Here is a 21021-nt window from a genome sequence, read left to right on the forward strand (position 1 = left end):
CCCCCAAAACAAGATTTTACAGAATCCAATTTGAGGTGAAGGGCTATTTTGAACTAGCTCTGCACAAATGATTCTAGCATCAGGTTAATTTTTAAAAACAAAACCCTATTTCTAATTCTGCAACTGTTTTTCTTCCTCTTTTACACCCCTCCCCCCAATTCCAACTTGGAGTCAAGAACAACACTGCAAGATAATCAAAACAAGTTCTGGTAACACTTATAGCAGTTCATTTTTGCTTTCCAGAATATAATACTATCCTGTATCATACAGAAAATAGATTAGAATTTCATACTGATCTCTGCACATTTCTCCCCCAAAGATCCACAGGTTCAGTAAGGATGAAGTTTACAGTAGCTACTGCATCAACACAGGCTCAGTTAAGAGGGTTTAGAATTCAAGTAGGAAACACTTAAGTTTTAAATAGCTAGTCTTGATTTCCTTTTAACATGCAGTTGCAGATCAGATTCCTGATTAGACCAGGTCCTGCTGTACTACCTTGCTATTTCTTTTAATAAGCAGCTTGAACAGATTTAAACTTTCACAGTATGAAGAATGATTTGACTACAAATGTTTAGTCCAAACAGCAAATGCTGCAGCCATGAACTGCAGCTGAAGACTAGCCATGACCTTCTGAACCATTTGCTGTCAGCTTGGCTTTCCGCTCTACCCGTGGCCCTTTTGCAGAGTACTGCACCAGCAGAAAGGGCTCTTTGGTTTCTCCTTCTCCCACAATGCTTTCCTCATCTTCTGACTGACCTATTCGCTGTAAGCGCAGGTAGCACCAACAGCCCAGGATGAGAGCACCGAGAGCTGCTATAGCGATGAGAATCACAATGACTGTGACCACTCCAGTGGTGGGGCTGTGGTCCATCGACATGGTAAGTGTCCAGTGTAAGCCTTCAATTTCAAATTTTGTAAAGTGTGTCGCTTCAACTCAGTGGCTGGAGAGATTGCTGTAGTCAAGATGCTTCGAAAAGGATCTGAAAGAAAGGGGGAAAGAACAAGGAAAAAACATCAGTAAGCATTCTCTTTTAATATCAACACAAGTAAAATACTTGCTGGAAGTAAAAAGAATAGAGTAAATGGTTAGCAGGTCAGGCACTGAAGGGCCAAGGGGGTGGAAAAGATGTTCAGGTCAGTGATGTTATCAAAACACCAATCAGATGAAAGATCATCGACTGGAAACTTGCACCACTTTCTGCTGATGCTGACTGACCTGCTGGGGATTTACTGCAAGCAGATGGTTTCAGATTGTAAATGCTAGTCTCTGGAAATAAGAACCTTATCTGCACACTTAAAACAAGAAGCAGCACTGATTATTTAAAACTTTTTTGTGGTAGCTCCTTATTCTATCAAGGGATTTAAGGGGAAAAACCTACAAACAAATGATTCTTAATTTTCAAACTCCCTCTTTAAATGAGCATGTAATAAAGTGTTATAGATCTATGTGCTGGTGTTAACCTTAAGAATATAGCCCTCCCAATCTGGCATGCTGATGTTTCCCCTAAGAGGTTAAGGGGAATTTCCACTGTATTTTTAAGAAATAAATGGTAAGTCCAGAGTGTTGGTGGTGGGAGGGGAAGAGATGGGATGACATTGTTTGTAACATTTAAAACTACAAAATTATGAACAGATTCCTTCAGTCTAGACTGCTATGTTACACTTCGTAGTGTTGGGTTGGAAGTTCACAAGTACAATGTTGGTTACTTAAATGTAGGTAAACCGCCTGGGTATAGAATAGTACATTAGGCTGGATCACACTCAGCCCAGCTTGAGCTTGCAACCATGCAACCTCAAAGAATATAGGGTAGCAAGGAAGGAACTTAAGGGGCTGAGGAGAGCAAGGAGGAAGACATGAAAAGGCCCTGGCGAGTAGGGTTAAGGAAAACCCCCAAGGCATTTTTCACTTACGTGAAGAGCAGAAGGATGACAGGAGTAAAGGTAGGACTGATTAGGGATAAAGGTGGGAAGATGTACCTGGAAGCTGTGGAAGTGGGTGAGGTCCTCAATGAATACTTCTCTTCAGTATTCACCAAGGAGAAGGGCCTTGATGACACTGAGGACAGTGTTGGTAAGGTTAATGTTCTAGAGCATGTTGATATTGAGAGAGGATGTGTTGGAGCTGTTAGAAAATATTAGGACAGATAAGTCCCCGAGGCCTGACAGAATATTCCCTAGGCTGCTCGGTGAGGCAAGGGAGGAGATTGCTGAACCTTTGGCTAGGATCTTTGAGTACTTGTTGTCCACAGGAATGGTACTGGAGGGTGGCAAATGTTGTCCCCTTATTCAAAAAAAAATAGTAGGGATAATCCAAGGAATTATAGACCAGTGAGCCTTGCATCTGTGGTGAGCAAGCTGTGGAGATAGGATCTATGGGCATTTAGAGAATCAGGGTCTGATTAGGGACAGCCAGCATGGCTTTGTGAAGGGCAGATCATGTCTCTCAAGCCTGATAGTGTTCTTTGAGGAGCTGACCAGACAGATTGAGGGTAGTGTAGTAGATGTGGTCTACATGGATTTTAGTAAGGCATTTGACAAGGTTCCACATGGTAGGCTTCTTCAGAAGGTCAGAGGGCATGGGATCCAGGGAAGCTTGGCCGTGTGGATTCAAAATTGGCTTGCTTGTAGAAAGCAGAGGGTTGTGGTGGAGGGAGTGCTTTCAGATTGAAGGGCTGTGACTAGCAGTGTCCCACAAGGATCGGTTCTGGGACCTCTGCTTTTCATGATTTTTATTAATTACTTGGATGAGGGGGTAGAAGGGTGGGTTGGGAAGTCTGCAGATGACACAAATGTTGGTGGTGGTGTGGATAGTGTAGAGGATTGTTGAAGATTATAGAGGGACATTGATAGGATGCAGAGCTGGGTTGAGAAGTGGCAGATAGAGTTCAATCCAGATAAGTGTGAGGTGGTACACTTTGGAAGGACAAACTCCAAGGTTAATGGCAGGATTCTGGGTAGTGTGGAGGAGCAGAGGGTCCATATCCACAGATACCTGAAAGTTGCCTCTCAGGTGGATAGGGTAGTTAAGAAAGCTTATGGGATGTTAGCATAAGTCGTGGGATCGAGTTTAAGAGCTGCAAGGTAATGATGCAGCTCTACAAAACTCTGGTTAGACCACACTTGGAGTACTGTGTCCAGTTCTGATCGCCTCATTATAGGAAGGATGTGGAAGCATTGGAAGGGGTGCAGAGGAGATTTACCAGGATGCTGCCTGGTTTAGAGTGTGCATTATGAGAAGAGACTAAGGGAGCTTAGGGCTTTACTCTTTGGAGAGGAGGAGGATGAGAGGAGATGTGATCAGGGTGTACAAAATATTAAGAGGAATAGAGTGGACAGCCAGTGCCTCTTTCCCAGGGCACCAATTCTCAATACAAGAGGGCATAGCTTTAAAGTAATGGGTGGGAAGTTCAAGGGAGATATCAGAGGAAGGTTTTTTTTACCCAGAGAGTGGCTGGGGCATGGAACACACTGCCTGGGGCAGTGGTGGAGGCAGGTACATTTCTCAAATTCAAGAGAATACTAGATAAGCATATGGAGGAATTTAAAATAGAGGGATATGTGGGAGGAAGGGGTTAGATAGTCTTAGGTGAGGTTTAAAGGTAGGCACAACATGGTGGGCCGAAGGGCCTGTATTGTGCTGTACTGTTCCTATGTTCTATGTACCCCAGTCTGTCCCACTGATTACACTAATCTCTCACAGCTTTGCATGTCCAGTTGAGCTGGAGGCCTCACTGCTCCACCCATCCCCTGGAGCATGATCAGAACATTTAACAACTTTAGTAGTACTTTTCAAAAAGGGGATGCACTTGATACACCAGCCATGGCTAGAGGAAGTGGCTAGTGTATCCACCCTCAACCCCACAGTGAAGCTCAGTTATGCTGAGCCAAATCCAAATGTGCAGCTGGAGGATAGTTCTGTGGTGTGATGTAAAGGTGCAGAAATCAGCAATGTGCTGAGCCATCATGTAGGGTATTACTATGGAAGAAGCTGGGGATTAAGTGAAAAGACGGGAGGACACTCCACTGGAGTAATTTAATTCCCCCCACGCCGAGTTCAAATACTGCACATTTAATAGCAAAAACCACTAACAATTTACCAGATCAGTATAGTTGCTAATTAACATGTGATTTCAGTAGTGAAAGTGTGAAACTCAAAGCACTATATTGGCTGAATAGGGCTATAATGCTCTGTACCACATTTCTTCCAAACCATGCAGAGTCACGTTGAACATTCTGAAGTTATCATCTGTGTAGCCAAGTTAAATTGGAATTATTCAACAGATTTAACGTAAGGCCTTCATTTCTAATTGGCAAACCACATATGCCATTTCGTTTTGTAATAAGACAAAAACTTTATGCTGATGCTAGTTTTCTGTACAATAAAGTGGTTAACCATGTGTAGTTTTGTACAGAAAGTTATGCAACACTCTAAATGCTTGGTTCTCCATACATTAATTTTGTTAGTCATCTCAAAATCTCAAGGCTCCACATCACTTATCTTGATAAGAAAATACAGCGTCCAGTCCATAGATGTAGACTATAGGCATAGCCACTGACATTGTGGCATTTATTGCAAATAACTAACACAAACTCATACTAATTCAATACCCAAGACTAATTCTGACAGAATCTAACACTTATGCAGATGTGACTAATTTCCTAAAATTACCAGTTTTATTAAATGTTCATGTACACCTTCTTCCAGCCCCATTTTCTCAGTCTTCTAAGCATTCACTGTAAAGTTCTGCAGACACCTCCTATCTTGGTTAAGTAATGTACAAGACTAACTTGAGCCCTTGCATGTTTAGATCGATTTTTAACCTAGCTAGGACCTGCATTCTTTTCTTTAGTTTGAGAGAGAGTTTCTGTCCCAAAGGAAGCAGCAACAAATTTGGATGGAATTGGGATAAGCATTTGCAAAAGTTTAGTTAAAAATCCAGCAAAAAAAAGGTGGAAAGCCAGTCTGCCAAAGCAGGGCACAAGCTAGTCTTTGGGGCTCAAAGGTTAAGATTGGAAAGACCTGCAAAAGGAGACTAGGCATTGATTCAAAACGAAGGCTAGCATCTTTAACTTCAACACATGTCCCCAGTCAACATGATTAAACTCCACCATGGGATTATTATAAGGCTGCTATAATGAGTGAAGAGTTACCTTCATCCATAGATCAGTTTGAATTCTTAAGAATATCTCTAGCAAGACAATTCTTAAAGTATCTGTTTCATAACCAAATATCTTTCAGATGTATCCACGCAAAACTGGTAGGTGTAAACTGAGCAAGTGAGAGCTGGAGAATTTGCTGTTAAATGTCTACAGTGGATTTCTCCCCCACCCACCCCCACCCCCACCTCCACAGAAGGAATTTTACAATGCACTATATTGTATGTTTTCATAATTTTTTTCTCCAATGCAGTACATAATATTCATTACAACTCACAAACAATATAATATTCTTTACTCAGGGCATCGAGTGAAAACAAGGAGAGTTTTGTTGGAACTATGGGGCTTAAGTACAATTCTGGTCACCATATTACAGGAAAGATGCATTTGCACTAACTAGAAGTGTAAAGGAGATTTGATGATGTTACTAGGACTAGAAAATTAAGCTACAATGAAAAATTGGATTAACTAATTTTATTTGAAACAACAGGATGTGAAGAGATGCAATTGAGGTATAAAACTGAAGCGTCTAAGTAGTGAAACTAGAAAGGCCATTTACCTTGGGCTCAAAAACCAGGGGATATGGTTAAAATAATTGTTAGAGGAATTAAAAGGGAAATAAAGAAATATTTCTTCACTTAAAAGTGGAAAGGGTTTGTAACTCACTGCCTAAAGCGTGGTAGTGTTTAAAAGTGGTTGTATTTAAAGTATATGAATGTGAAGAGCCAGAACCTGGAAGGTGGGATCAGGTAAAGTGAAATTTCTCTTCCTTCTCAGAGAAGAGACTGGCTCAGGTTTAAGCAATCATTGGGTAATTTAGCACAAGAGTGTTAATGGACTTGGTACAGTTAACCTTGGGACTACGTACTCCAATTCTGGAGGACTGAGTCAAACCTCTCATCTTCATGACCATACACGTGTATACCCTGCCCAAAGATGGGCCTGAACTCTGCCTATAAGGTTGCTATCAGAATGCACAACCTAGCAACACTGAAAACTAATTGCTTCATAGATGTTATACTGGACTGTGCTTTGCTGGCCCTGGCAATATCCCAAGATTTTCAGAATGCATGCCTTGAAGTTTTCTGGATCAAGTGCAACAGACCTCAGCTGAGAACAAATTGCCCTTTAGCCCAAACCAGTCAATTCATTAATGCACCACAAGACCAACATTTGTCCTTCATCTAAATGCCACTTACCAAACAATTTTGAAACAGAACTTTTGCTTTCTTGAAGGAGAAAGGAATAATTAAAATGGCTTGTTATCCATTTAATTCAAAATGGAGCCCTTAGATTTGACCTTGAGTGAGCCTAGTCAGGCACAGGCCTGATGTTTTTAACCAGCACCTCATGCAGAACTCAAAGAAATTTATGGATATAAAATTCATATGGAGAAACCAGCATTATAAAAACATTGAAATTTATATCCATTACCCTCTTCCTAGGTACGTTCCACCTATAGCTGTAAATCTGATTCTAGACCAGTTTATTTGCCTTTCAAATGTACAGAGGAGTGATCAACAAACATGCCACAAATCAAAATCTTTTGGGAATAGAAAGTCTGTTTTCTTGTATGCAGGTATTAGTGTTTCCAGATGTACAACAAGTAATTTTGAAAAGAAAATTAAGCTTTTGGGTTTCTTCAGCCAATTCCCAGGTGGCAGCTGGGATGAACTGTGGAAAGCCATACAGGAGGAATGCAAACCAGACTCCGAATGGAGAAGTTTCAGTCAGTTCTAGCAGTAATGTGTATCGTCTTTCCTTCACTTGAATTATGAAAAGCAGGTAGCTCTACAATTAAGGTATTCCATTCTTGGGTTATTGCTGGAGTGAAGCATACGATGAAAGAAAATGTCCTAGAATGTGCACTGATTGGTTAAATGAAGCTATATTTTACACACACACACACACACACCCCAAAAGCACCATCATGACTCTCAAGTTGTTCCATCCTGCAGCATCTAACTGAAACTAAACTGTTTGTAATCCTAGCTAAGCTTCAGACCAGATCTATGCCAGTACTATACATTATTTCTATCTCTGTAGCATCTCCTAACCAACTTGTGGGTAAAGCTCTCCTCCATCCCTTTGCTACCTTTGGATTTGACTAGTCAACAAACCACTGGCCAGTCTCAGTGCTCCCCTCTGTACGAGTTGGGATGGGGGCATTTATTTAAGTCGCATCATCCTGACCTACACAGACTCCTGTAGGATTTCGATAACATTCCTGTGAAGTGTCTTCCAAAGCTTTGTAAAAATGCTAAACAAATGAGGAGTGGTTGCTTTTTGTAATTTGCATAACTAAATTATAACAGCATGACTCAGCTACTGGCATCCTCAGGGAACTCTTGTTTGATTAATAGAGCAAACAAGGCAGCTTAGGTTTGTCCTGCTAATGAACTTCTGGGAAGATTGTAAATTACTTAAATTTTAAATCAGCTGCTGGATTGTATATCTGTTGCAATCAAACTGCAGTCAGGAAGGCTGACAGTACATTTTTTATGCACGAAAGAAAGATCTTGATCACTTAAAGTTCCTGTTGTTTCAACTTTGCCAGAATCGTGTGGATAATGAGCAGGAAGTAACAAGAACAGAATCTTGTTCCATAAATACATGGCTTCCCTCAGAAAGGAAACATTCCACATCAACCCTTCGCAATAAAACATTGTGTTACTTTGGAATTCAAGGTATTACTGTCAGACCTTATGCCCAAGAGGCAATCAAAGGATTTTTTTTAAAGAAACAAAGTGAACCAACTTTATAACAAAGCAAATGATGCATTTAATGTGACATTTCTTCTTACAGGCAAGCTGGAATCCAGATACATGGAGCTTTCTTTTTGTGTGTGTGAGAGATGGGGGGGGGGGGGGGGGGGGGGGTGTTGCAGGGAGAAAGACAGAATTTAGCAAAGTAATTGTAGGGCTGCACTGATTAGATGGAACATTCCTTAAAGGTGGGTTTAAATGTTGTACTTCCACCTACTGGATAATCAACTTTCATGCAGCACTTTTTCATTGCTGGCTAAATTTATGGATCTGCAAAAACACTGCTTTTGATTTTTTTTAAATTTAAATTAGTTTAAAACAGAAGCAACCAGCACATCTATTATAACAAAAATTACAGCTCAAGGTAATTACTGACTAGTCTTAAATTTGACAAGAACCCTTTGTAGTGTAAACCTGCATCACACAAAGGGCAACACCAAAACCCAATGAATGCAGTGCACCATGGAACAGCCTTTTTAATGTTAAAAATTTTAAACTGGTTTCCATGATCCACCCATCCCATTATTTAAAAGCAAAAGCAGAACACACACCTTGTTGGTGATGACCATAACTGACATTGAATGTTGACACTCTTAAGGATAACTAACTGTGAATGTTATATTTTTCATATTATCCTCACTGAAATACACTCTAGCATTCCAGTATCCAAGTGACTGAAGCAGGTTCATGGTTACATCACCTGAATGGGAAATTACCTCACGTTCCCTTTGAGCTCATCTCCTGTTGTTCCCCATTAAACCACGGAACATTCAATTCCTGTCTCTGGTCTCAACAGAATTTTGTAAATAGTTCTCCAGCTGGGTGCAGCCACCCACATAACATCTCTAAAAACCCCCTTTGGTTGCACTGTGACACAGCTAGTAGAACCACTGCCCCACATTTCCAGAGACCTGGGTTCAATCCTGACCTCTGGTGCTGTCTGTGTTCTCACTGTGACTGCAGGGGTTTCTCCTGGTGCTCTAGATTCCTCCTACATTCCAAAATCGTGGGTTGGTAGGTTAACTGGTCATTAAATTGCCCTTCGTATGTAGATGAGTGGTAGAATCTGGAGAGGAAGAAGTTGAGAGGATTAAAATGTAGTGTAAGAGGGTGGTTGCTGGTTAGTCTGGACTTGGCAGGTTGCACCTCTCTATGACTAAATCAACATCCTCATCTCCAACTTCAAATTCTGGAATATGTTGTTGTCCTCTAGAACCATACCACCAACATAAGCTCCAACCAAAGCAATGAAGAACATTCTGTATGCCTTCTCAAATATTCCTTTTCTCAACATTGATCTCTCTGCACCTTTGTTCAACACAGTAAACCACACAGTCCTGTCTCTGTGGTCAAGATGAGCCCAATTCTTATATATTCACTTATGGCCAGAGCATCTGCAAAAGTAGTTTTATTCTTTCACATCTCCCCCCCCCCCCCCCAAGTCCTCAACTTAGGCCTGCCTCATGTACACTGATAACACTTAACCACTGCATCCTGTAATGATGGAGAGGCAGAGCTAAGTTACACAGCATCCAGGAACCTCATTAGTCCCATAGCCCTGCCAACCACACTCCCTCAACTGCTTATCCAACTCATTTTAGAAGATAAGTAATCCAGAAGCATTTGGAGATGGAATGTTGCAAAAGTTGGCCATGGATTTGGGAGCTGATAACTAGTACAGGGAACCATAGAACCATACAGCACAAAACAGGCCCTTCGGCCCACCATGTTGTGCCGTCCATCAAACCACCCTCACACTACCTAACCCCTTCCTCCCGCATATCCCCCCCATCTCACACTCCTCCATATGCCTATCCAACAAGCTCTTGAACCTGTTCAATGTATCTGCCTCCACCACCACCCCAGGCAGTGCATTCCATGCACCAACCACTCTCTGGGTGAAAAACCTCCCCCTGACATCTCCCCTGAACCTCCCACCCATAACCTTAAAGCCATGACCTCTTGTCTTGAGCATTGGTGCCCTGGGAAGGAGGCGCTGACTGTCTACTCTATCTATTCCTCTCAGTATTTTATATACCTCTATCATGTCTCCTCTCATCCTCCTCCTTTCCAGTGAATAAAGCCCTAGCACCTTAAGCCTCTCCTCATATTCAATACTCTCCAATCCAGGCAGCATCCTGGTAATCCTCTGCACCCTCTCCAACGCCTCCACATCCTTCCTATAATGAGGCGACCAGAACTGAACACAGTACTCTAAGTGTGGTCTAACCAGAGTTTTGTAAAGCTGCATCATTACCTTGTGGCTCTTAAACTCAATCCCGCGATTTATGAAAGCCAACTTCCCATTGGCCTTCTTAACTGCTCTTTCCACCTGTGAGGAAACTTTCAATGAACTGTGAATATGAACCCCCAGATCCCTCTGCTCCTCCACTCTGCCAAGTACCTTGCCGTTTACCCTGTACTCTGCCCTGGAGTTTGTCCTTCCAAAGTGTACCACCTCACACTTCTCTGGATTGAACTCCATCTGCCACTTGTCAGCCCAGCTCTGCATCCTATCAATATCCCTCTGTAAGATCCGACAGCCCTCCGCACTATCCACAACACCGCCTATCTTAGCGTCGTCTGCAAACTTACTAACCCAGCCCTCCATCCCCTCATCTAAGTCATCTATAAATATCACAAAAAGTAGAGGTCCCATAACCGATCCCTGCGGGACATCACTAGTCACTGCCTTCCAATCCGAGGGCACTCCTTCCACCACAACCCTCTGCTTTCTACATGCAAGCCAATTCCTAATCCACACAGCCAAGCTTCCTTGGATCCCTTGGCCTCTGACCTTCTGAAGAAGCCTACCATGAGGAACCTTATCAAATGCCTTACTAAAATCCATGTAAACCACATCCACTACACTGCCCTCATCAATCTTCCTGGTCACCTCCTCAAAGAACTCTATCAGGCTTGTGAGGCAATATCTTCCCTTCGCAAAGCCATGCTGGCTGTTCCTAATCAGTCCATGATTCTCAAGGTGTTCATAAATCCTATCCCTTAGAATCCTTTCTAACAGCTTACCCACCACAGACGTGAGACTCACCGGTCTATAATTCACTGGCCTATCCCTATTACCTTTTTTGAACAAAGGGACAACATTCGCAACCCTCCAATCCTCCGGCACCATCCCCGTGGACAACGAGGACTCAAAGATCCTTACCAGCGGTTCAACAATCTCCTCCCTAGACTCTCGAAGCAGCCTGGGGAAAATCCCGTCAGGCCCCGGAGAGTTATCCGTCTTAATATTATTTAACAACTTCAACACATCCTCTCTCTTGATATCTACAACCTCGAGAACATTACCCCTACCAGCACTCCCTTCCGCATCATCAAGACCCCTCTCCCTGGTGAATACCGAAGAGAAGTACTCATTGAGAACTTCTCACACTTCCGCCACCTCCAGGCAAATTCTCCCACCTTTGTCCTTATTCGGACCTACCTTTACCCTAGCCATCCTCCTACCCTTCACGTACTTGAAAAAGGCCTTGGGATTTTCCTTAACCCTACTAGTCAAAGCCTTTTCATGTCCCCTTCTAGCTCTCCTCAGCCCTTTCTTAAGTTCCTTCCTCGCTACCCTATATTCCTCACGGGCCCTGTCTGAACCTTGCTGCTTATACCTCACGTATGCTACCTTCTTCTCCCTAACAAGTCATTCCACCTCTCTCGTCACTGAATGGAAGATTGGAAGTAGAGATGAATTTTCAGATAGAAGTCTTTTGGAGGGGGAGGTACTGTTGTCGACAAATTTGAAGATGGAATGAGGCAGTACCCAAGGCCTAAATTCTGTATCTTAAATTCTCAAATGGTCAAACATTTCATTGCTTCTCTAAAGAAGCGGAGATATAGTAACAAAATTGCTGCACTCATGCTTGAATCAAGCACTGGCAATATTTAGAGTCGAGCGTCACAGCACAGAAACAGGCCTCTTGGCCCATCCTGTCCATGCTAGCCACAAAAGCAAAAAGTCACGGTCAGTGGATGTTTTAGAAAGCAGCAAATATCTGCATCTGCAGTACAAGCCTGACCATTACATCACCACATGTAACATAAATCAATATATGAAATGGTTGACTTTTAAAGATAATTTTCTTAAGTAACGAGTCATAAAAAACAGAAAAAAAAATCACTATCCACTAAGTATCCAGCCCACCGACAAAGTGGACTCGTCCCTGCACAGACGGGATTTGGCGATTGCTGCACTGAAATTCTAATTCCAATCCCCAGAGTGCATCAGCCTTTCTGGTATCTTTGCATTTGTCTCATTATGTACCTGGTCCAAATAATAAAATGGTTTCCTTCAGACTTCCTTCCTGTACCTCAAGAGAATTATAAGAGCTCAGAGTGCTTAGGTATTATTTTTCTAAAAGTATATTAAAAAGGCACATGTGTATACTTTGCAACCTAGTGCTGGAAAAATAATTACGTATTCTTTCATATTCATCAGTTATGCCCTTGAACTGAGGAGACAGCTGGGCATCAATCACATTAGTCAGTGTGGAGTCACACCAATGCCAGGCTGGATAAGGATGGTGGGTTCCTACCCCTGAAGGGCATTGGTAAATCAGATGGGTGTTTGCAACAATCTGGTGAACACAAGCTCATCATTACTGCTACGATTTAAAAGATTCATTATCCCACAGATGAATACAAGCACCCCCCGTGTTACAGCTGTTCAGATTACAGAACTCACAGATCACTACCCAAAAACTTGAGGTATGGAAATAAAATCCCACTCACGGAACTTATGTGGGAAGTGTAGTAAATAAATCAACAAATTTTTTTCATTAACCAACTTGTGTTTCTTGACATGTGTAGATGACGTGGAAAGTACGGGCCCATTTGAGGAATCCAAAACCTCCCTCCATTCCCCCCTCGTAATGAGGTGTTCACCTGTCATGAACTGTTAATACTTAGATATCCACAGTTCCTATACACTAAGTAATAGCATGTTAATCTAGTGTTGGGCATGTCATTCTAACAAATAAAGGCACTTGAAAACCAGCCTTTGCTGCTTATTTAAGTTTGGAAGCAAGCTGTGCACCACTCAAGAGGTAACCACCTCTCTCTTCTTCCCAGTACCAAGAATGGATTTCTAATTTGATGAAACAACTTGAAACTATTCAGTTATCGTTTTAAGACTTTTTCTACCTATTGCATACATTCCATTAGAAGTCCCTCTGGGATCACTGGCTACAGCTTATCCGAGTGATACAGAAGTTGCATTAAGAACCATCCTCCACAGTTCATGTCAACAGCCACATGTGATGTTTACACACATCTAATGGTTCCATTCACAAAATATACACGGTGTTGTACAGGGAAGCAGGGTGGTGAAAAACAGAAAAAAATAAAGCACAGGAATAGACACCTAACAGGCACCAATTTCAGCTCATTTAGCAGCACTCTCACCTCTTGAGTCTGATGGATCCAAGTTCAACCCTTGCAGCAGAAGACCAGGGCACAAAAATCCAGGCTGCTACTCCAGTGCAGTACTGACAGAGTGCTGCACTGTCAAAAGTGCCAATCCTTGAGATGAGACTTTAAATAGATCCCACAGTGCTGTTTCAATAAAGAGCAGAGGAGTTATTCCCAGCATCGTGGCAAGTATTTGTCCATTAATCAACTCTTAAAGCAGGATATTTAATTATCATCATTATGTTATTTGAGGGAGCTTGCCATAAATTGGCTACTGCATTTTCTGCATTACAAGAGCAACTACATTTCAGTATGGGTCCATTTAAAAGCATTTCACTTGCCTAAAAGTACTTGGGAAGTTCTGAAGGGGATGCCAAACCCACTACAGCAAACCAAGTCTTTTTTTCTTATGGTAGGAATCTTATCCCAGAGAGGGGCAATTAGAAAAGATGACCAGAAATGTAGCCACAAAACCATAGTTTTTTGATCAGGTTTTAAACTGGTGTAGATGCGTCAAGGGCAATAGTTCCAGAGAGCTAGGTTTGGGCAGCTGAATTCATAATGAGATACAGCACAGAAACAGGCCCTTAGTCTCAGAAGTCCACACTGACCATCAAACACCCATATACACTATTCTCCCCACATTCCCATTAATCCCCTTGATTTTACCACCCACCTACACACAGGAGCTAATTTACAGTTGCCAATTAACCCACCAACCTGAACATCTTTGGGATGTGGAAGGAAATGGGAGCATCTGAGGGGAATCCTACTCAAAGGAAGGACATGCAAACTCCACACAGACAGCACCCAAGGTCAGGATTAAGCCCAGGTTGCTGGAACTGCAGAGACTAACTAGAGTAGTAGCTGTGCCACCCATATGTTAATTTTCTAAATATACCATGCCCTATTAGTGGTCCAGAAGTTAGAGCTGCTGCCTCTCAAGAGACCCACGTTCGATCCTGACACTCAGGTGCGATCTGCGTGAAATTTGCAGGTTCTCTCCGAGGCTGTGTGGGTCTCTCCGGGGTTTTCTGATTTCCTTCCACAATCCAAAAGGTGTTCTGGGGGGTTACTGGCTACTGAAAAGTCTCCTTAGATAGGCACATGAATATTGCATAGGATGGGGATATGGATTTGTGTCAGCAGAAGTGACTGGTTTAATAGGCTTTTAATTACTAGTTTAGCTTGCCACAACATTGTGGAGGGCTGAAGGGTTGTACTGGGCTGTACTGTTCTTTGTTGGGTAATGGCAGAAGGAGTTGATAGGCACATGCGAAAGAGAATAAGATGGAGGGAAATCAGGAAATAAAGAGAGGGCAATCTGGACTAATGTAATGGGATTGCTCCTCTGGGCACCAGCATGAACCCAAAGAACAGTACGGACTTCTGTGATCTTATAAGCAGAATATAACTATCAGACAAAATCATAGGGTTTGCAAGCTGGCAAGAGGTTAAGTATTTGCATCACCTACAAGCCAAGTTGTACATCCAGCCTGCTTAAAATTAGAATTGACAGGTTTACGGTAAGCTGCAATTCTTGTGACATTTTTAGCATTTCATTGCTGCAAAGATGTGAAATACACCCATCTGATTCTGTAAAGTGATGCAGTGACCTTACATTTTCAAATGTTTCCCTCAACATTTGTTTGCAATTGAATTAACCAGCAGAATAGATCTGGTTTTACACCCCCCCCCCCCAAAAAAAAGCCAGAGCACCTGTGAGCAAAATTAGTTATCAAGGAACTTTACATTTTGCCCAAATTGACTCCAAGGGGACTGATATAAACAAAGATCATGCTGTTCAATATTCTAACGGCATCAGAAGTTATTACAAAAAAATCCCTTATAAACAAAAAAACCCATTCGCATTTTTTGTCTGCTAACACTCACCCACCTAAGCATGTACGTGCATGCATTGCCCACGAATTAAGTACCTACCACAAAAAAATATCTGGGGTAGTTGCCCGATTGCAAATTTAAAAAGACAGCGAATAGATCATATTTCCGCAAACAAGGGTTCAAATGGAAAATCGATCTAGAGATAGACGTAAAATTCAACTGCTATCTGAAGACTCAGTTCCCATGCAACTCTGCAATGGGATGAACACCAATAATTTCAATTTACAGTTGGAACGTATCGCCGCGGGAGGAACATGCAGAAAAATAAGAAATTTCAACCAATTTCCCCACCATAGGTCTGGTTTTCCCCAAAGACTCTTACTCTATTCACCAGCACGATGGATTCAACTGAACGATCAATGCACGTACCCAGTGCACCGTTTTACGACCCTGATACTAGTAATGCCACTTAATATCACGGTTTAAACGCTGCGTCGCTTTGTTTCTCCGACCGCCGGATCCTGCACTGCTACAAAGGTTTCCACTGCGGAAAGCAGCGCCCCTGCAGTATATATTAAAAATGAAAGCATGCAAAGACACACACAGAGCTCAGGGCTCTTTCGTATAAATCCACACAAATATTGCTTACCATTTTTGCATTCGCCGAACAATCACCAGCTAGCGTGCAGCTCAGTCCTGGGTTATTGCAGCGTTGACTACAGCTGGACGGGAACTCCGCGGCACCATGTCCATGATACTGCCCAGTCAATGCAGTACTACTGGGGCCACCGTGCTACAAGCACTCTCCTCCCCTGTCCGCTCCTCCCCGCCTGCCTCTCCTGTCAATTTCCTGCAAACTGCGCGTCCTGGAGCCGCCCCGGGCCGTGCGCTCACCCCAATGATTGACGTTCACCGTCGCCCAATCGGAGGAGGGCAGCGGCGGCGGCCAAGGGCAAGCAGAACCCCGGGGCTAGGTGAAGGTTCCATTTTGACACAGTCATGGAAGGGCTGCGATGTTTGCAATTAGCTCCGTCCCTGCAAACTGCACCTTTCACCGGGAACCATTTTGGTGCGTTTCTCCATCAAATTATTTCCAAGTCCAAATGCAATTTCAAGGGGGACGAGTGTGGACGAAATTGACTCTACCCTGTGCAATTTGACCATTTTTGGACAAAATTACAATCTCAAAAATGTCGTGCAATTTGTGCATCGATTTAAAGGAAAACGATCGGTGGTGTGTGTGTGTGAACTTTTTTCCATTTCATTATCGTGCAACAACAGTACGCATGCACATTGGAGGGCTTCAGAACCATTATTATTGAGCAAAAGAAAATCAGATGCCAGGATTAAAAGGGGGTTTCAATAATTAGATTTGTCAGATTTCACATTTCTCAGTAACGCTACTTTTTGTGCAGAGGGGCTAATTTTCCATCATCAATTATTCAAATGTGAATAAAAATCCTCTGTGGTGACTAAAAATGTTTTCTCAGATTGTTCATTTCGTGTAGGGACTCGATTTAATTCTGTTATTTACCAGCTGTGTCAACTTCACCCTTCAGAAGCTCAGTTCCTTGGCACTGTCTTGGTGGCTTAGAATGTTACCCCAGACCCCAACTATATTTTTTGCATTTAATTTTTTGTTTGCCTTTGTTACATATTAGAAGGTATGTTGTTGTTACACATTAGTATAATGATTGCGGTTTCTGAATTAAAGAGAAGTGATTTTAATGTTCATAACTAGTCATTTACTTATGTTAAATTAAGGTCAAGAATGGAGGGGTGTGTTTTCTACATGATGCTCCCAACTCTCTGGTGCAGTTGTACAAAATATTGGTTAGGCCTTGGAGAACTCTACAGTTCTGGTTGCCACACTGCAGGAAGGATGTGGTAACAATAGAGAGAGTGCAGAAGAGATTCACTGAGATATTGCCTGGAATTGAGGGCTGCAGTTATAAGGAGAGATTGCATGGGCTGGGTTTATTCTCACTGGAACATAAGGGGCTGAGGCGTGACTTTATAGAGGTTTATAAAATTATAAACGGCATAGATAGGATAAGAATCTTTCTCCCAGGGCAGGTCTCCTAGAATGAGAGGGCACAGGTTTAAGGTGATAGGGGAGAAATTTAAAGGAGATCTGCGTGGTAAGTTTTTCACACAGACTGTGGTATCTGGAATGAACTGCCGGAAGAGGTAGTGAAGGCAGATACAACTCACCATTTGGACAGGTTCTTGGAAAGGAAAGGCGCAGAGGGGTACGGGCTGAATGCGGGCAAATGGGATTGGCATTGATCGGCATCACAGTCGGCACGGATGAGGTGGGCTGAAGGGGCTCTACGATTCTATGATCCTTTGAATGTGGAGCATCTGTAGAAGGTCTACGAAGAAACCACAAACATTAATGTGAGCACAGTGTGGCTCAGTGTTGTCCCAGCAATGAATTTTACTCACCTGTTCGCCAAATGGTAAATAGTTGAGAAAATGTTGTGCCAACTTGAAAGTGTGTTATTGGCTGAGGGAAAGAAAAGTAGACGCGTGAGAACTCAGCATAATCCAAAACAGACTTAAGAACATGAAGCACACAAATACTGCAGAGATAAGATACATATGTGTGTGCCAGAGTCAGGATGCTACAAAAAGCAAACCTCTGCAGATGACGGAACTCTGAAATAAGATCAAAAAGTGCTGAAAGTACTCAGCAGGTCAGGAACCAGCTAAGGAGAAAACAAAAGGTTTCAGTTGTATGAAACATAAGAAACAGAGTAAATGTTTCATATAAGTGAAACCTTTTGTTTTCTCCTTCACCAATGCTGCCAGATTCCCGGAGTATTTCTGGCGTTTTCCGTCTTCTTATTTCGAATTCACAGTATTTTGCTTAAGGTTAGAATGAAACAACGAAGAAACAGAGGAAATAGGGAAAGAGAGGAGATAACAAAAGGGATATGGTTGAACTTCAGAGAGGTTTAATGGTAAGAAGTGATGATGATGAAAGAGGGTTGTAAAGAGACGAAAGATGGGTCTAGAGGAGGTATAAATCATTGCTTGAAGTTGTTGAATTCAATGTTGAGCCTGGAAGGTTTTAATGCGCCCAGTAGAAAGATAGGGTGCTGTTCCTGGAGGCTATGATGGAGTTTCAGTGGAACAACGCAGGACACAGGGGACAGAGGGTCAGAGTGGAAGGTGGAATCGAGAACTAAAAAGTGACAGGCAACCAGAAATTTCAGGTCAAGTTCAAGTCCAAGTTTATTGTCAGAGGTGTGCATACACAGGGTATAAGTGCCGTGAAAATTAGCTTTTGGCAGCAGCAGCTGCACAGTACATTACAAACATGACAAACAAAAGTTAACAGAAATTATTCATAACTTATACATGTGCAAAAATAAACAACAAAGTGAACATAACACCACCAGTGCAAGTTTAGAGAGAGAAAAAGACATATAGTCCGAGGTAGTGTGAGGGTTTTTCAAAATTCAAAAACCTGACGGCAGTGGGGAAGAAGCTGTTGTTGAACCTTGAGGTGTGGGTCTTCAGGCTCCTGTACCTCCTGCCTGATGGCAGCATCGAGAAGAGGGCTTGGCCCTGACGGTGAGGATCCCTGATGATGGATGTTGCCTTCCTGAGACATCGCCTCTTGTAGATTTCGTTACACTTGCAAATTGAATGGAAATGTTCTACAAAACAGCCACTATGTCTGTGTTTGGTCTTGATGTAAAGGAAACTGCATCGTGATCGGTGACCACAGTACACTTAACTGAGGTAAGTGTGAGTAAACCGCTTTTTCAATGAAAGAAGTAAATGTGCCACAAATAATGTGTTTGATGCAATGTCTGGTGCTGAAGTGGGTGATGATTATACCATTACCTGAATAGCTCATCCTGCGTAACTCACTGAAAAATATTTATTCCTTAACATGATGAGCGGTTAATGATCTCAAACTCTATTTATTCACACATGCTTGCTGTCTTGATGGGCACTTCCAACACTTTCTGTTTTTATTTTACATTTCCAGACATTCACAGTATTTCATTTTTCTATAACAAATTAACTTAATTTAAATCTGAAAGACAGATTGTCTAATTTTTCTTTGAACATATGTCTCTATCATGTCAGCAGACACTCTCTCTCTCTCTCTCTCTCTCTCTCTGGGTAATTAACTCATTTTTGGACTACATACTGAAGCTAATTTGTGTCCTCAGTTTTCTAATTCTGATGAAGGGTCTTCTACCTGAAACATTAACTCTGTTTTTCTTTCCAGAGATGCTGCCTGACCTGCTTGAGTGTTTCCACTGTTTTTATTTTGATGACACATTGTTTCTGCTCATGGAGTTATACAGCACAGAAACAGGCCCTACAGCCCAACTTGTCCATGCAAACCAAGATGCCCATGTAAACTAGTCCCATTTGCCCACATTTGGTACTTTTCTACCCATGTACCCATCCAAATGTCTTTTAAACCTTGTATTTGTACCCACCTCTACAGCTTCCTCTGGCGGCTCCTCCCATAGAGGGATATGAGCCAAACGCGGGGAAAGCAGCTCAAGAGGACACTAGGTTGGCACGGACATTGGGCCAAAGGGCCTGTTTCCATGTGGTATAACTCACTACCCTCTGTTTGAAATGGTTGCCTCACGGGTCCCTTTTCAATCTTTCCCCTTCACCTTAAATCTCTCACTGCTGTCACAGTTATTGGCAGTAACAAGGGAGAGCTTGGGGGGGGGGGGGGGGTGATCATTTTGTTCAGAGTCATAATTTTCTTCCCAATTTTCCATGACTATCAGCTCTATGATCCAATGCTGATGGTTTCCCTTCACCAAGCCACCTTCCTTGCCTATAACACAGGTACATCTCCCAGTGAGCCCTGCATCTCCCAAGAGTTTCCGGCAGTGCTTGAATAGACCTCTTTGAGCTTGTGGTCACCTCACCTTTCCTCTTCCAATCAAAATTCCTCACCATCTCATGCCTTCTGCAGTCCAGGAATTTCTCCTCTTCCCAAACACTGCACAGTGTTCCCAACTGTTTCTCCAGGTCATTAGCTGTAATGGAAGGAAAATTATATGGCGGTGGTCGGGTGGGAAAGGAGAAAATGATTCAGGCTTTGGTATGTGCTGTTGTGAAAATTGCTGAAAATAACCGTTTCTTCTCTGATTTCCAAAACCTCCAACTTTGTGTCCTATGAATAATGGGCTGAGAAACTCAAATCACTGAAAACTTCAAGTTAACTATGTTTCTAATTCAAACCTCAACACACAGCTGCCTTCTCAGTCTGTCGACCTCTTGCATCTTAGATTTCTTTCATAGAACGTAGAACAGTACAGCACAGAACAGGCCATTCATAGCTAATCCCTTTTACCTGCCGACATAGCTGTTTGGCCCATCATGCCTGTGCCAGCAACAATAGACATGAGGAGCTCACACAAGTTGTGTGAGTTTACCTGTCTGCTCTTCATGGACCACCTCTGGAATTTTCTTTAGACATTGCTGCGGTCAAAGGCCAGTTAGTCACATGGCAGAATCCTTAAAGAGGTGACAGCTTTAAAGCAACAATCATTGTTCACAACCAGCTTTACAAATAGTACAATTACTTTGCACATCTTCAGTCCCCCGAGGGGTTTTGTCAGAATATTTGAAAAGGAGTAAGAGTCTCAGGAATGGAATCAGAACTGAGTCTCTGCCTAGGTGGAGAGACTGAAAAGTCTAGAAAAAGTCTTGGAGAATCTGTCAGAGATCTTTGAAAGAGGTTTGGGAGGGCAAACATAGAGATCTTTTCAGTAGTGAGGCAAAACTAATGGTCGCAAATAAGACAGACGCAAGAGAGACTTCAGATGCTGGAATCTGG

General features: G+C 42.4%; 1 protein-coding gene across 2 annotated transcripts; it reads right to left on the reverse strand.

The window, feature by feature from the left end:
• Window positions 1–32: 32 nt before the first annotated feature.
• snn (stannin) lies at window positions 33–16023 on the reverse strand. 2 transcript variants are annotated; one of them, XM_052022052.1, is made up of 3 exons: window positions 15838–16023; window positions 13341–13490; window positions 33–980 (listed from the first exon to the last, which is right to left on the reverse strand). In XM_052022052.1, the coding sequence occupies exon 3, from the start codon at window positions 875–877 to the stop codon at window positions 617–619; it is 261 nt and encodes an 86-aa protein (XP_051878012.1). In that variant the 5' UTR covers window positions 878–980; window positions 13341–13490; window positions 15838–16023; the 3' UTR covers window positions 33–616. The 2 variants fall into 2 exon arrangements, with proteins under 2 accessions (XP_051878012.1, XP_051878013.1); XM_052022053.1 differs by lacking the exon at window positions 15838–16023 and adding an exon at window positions 15540–15682.
• Between the last annotated feature and the right edge of the window lie 4998 nt (window positions 16024–21021).

The sequence above is a fragment of the Pristis pectinata genome, chromosome 8, assembly GCF_009764475.1.
Source record: "Pristis pectinata isolate sPriPec2 chromosome 8, sPriPec2.1.pri, whole genome shotgun sequence".
NCBI lineage: Eukaryota > Metazoa > Chordata > Chondrichthyes > Rhinopristiformes > Pristidae > Pristis > Pristis pectinata.

Coding starts and splice junctions, on each gene's coding strand:
- snn (XM_052022052.1), bottom strand. CDS start 877: ATGTCGATGGACCACAGCCCCACCACTGGAGTGGTCACAGTCATTGTG.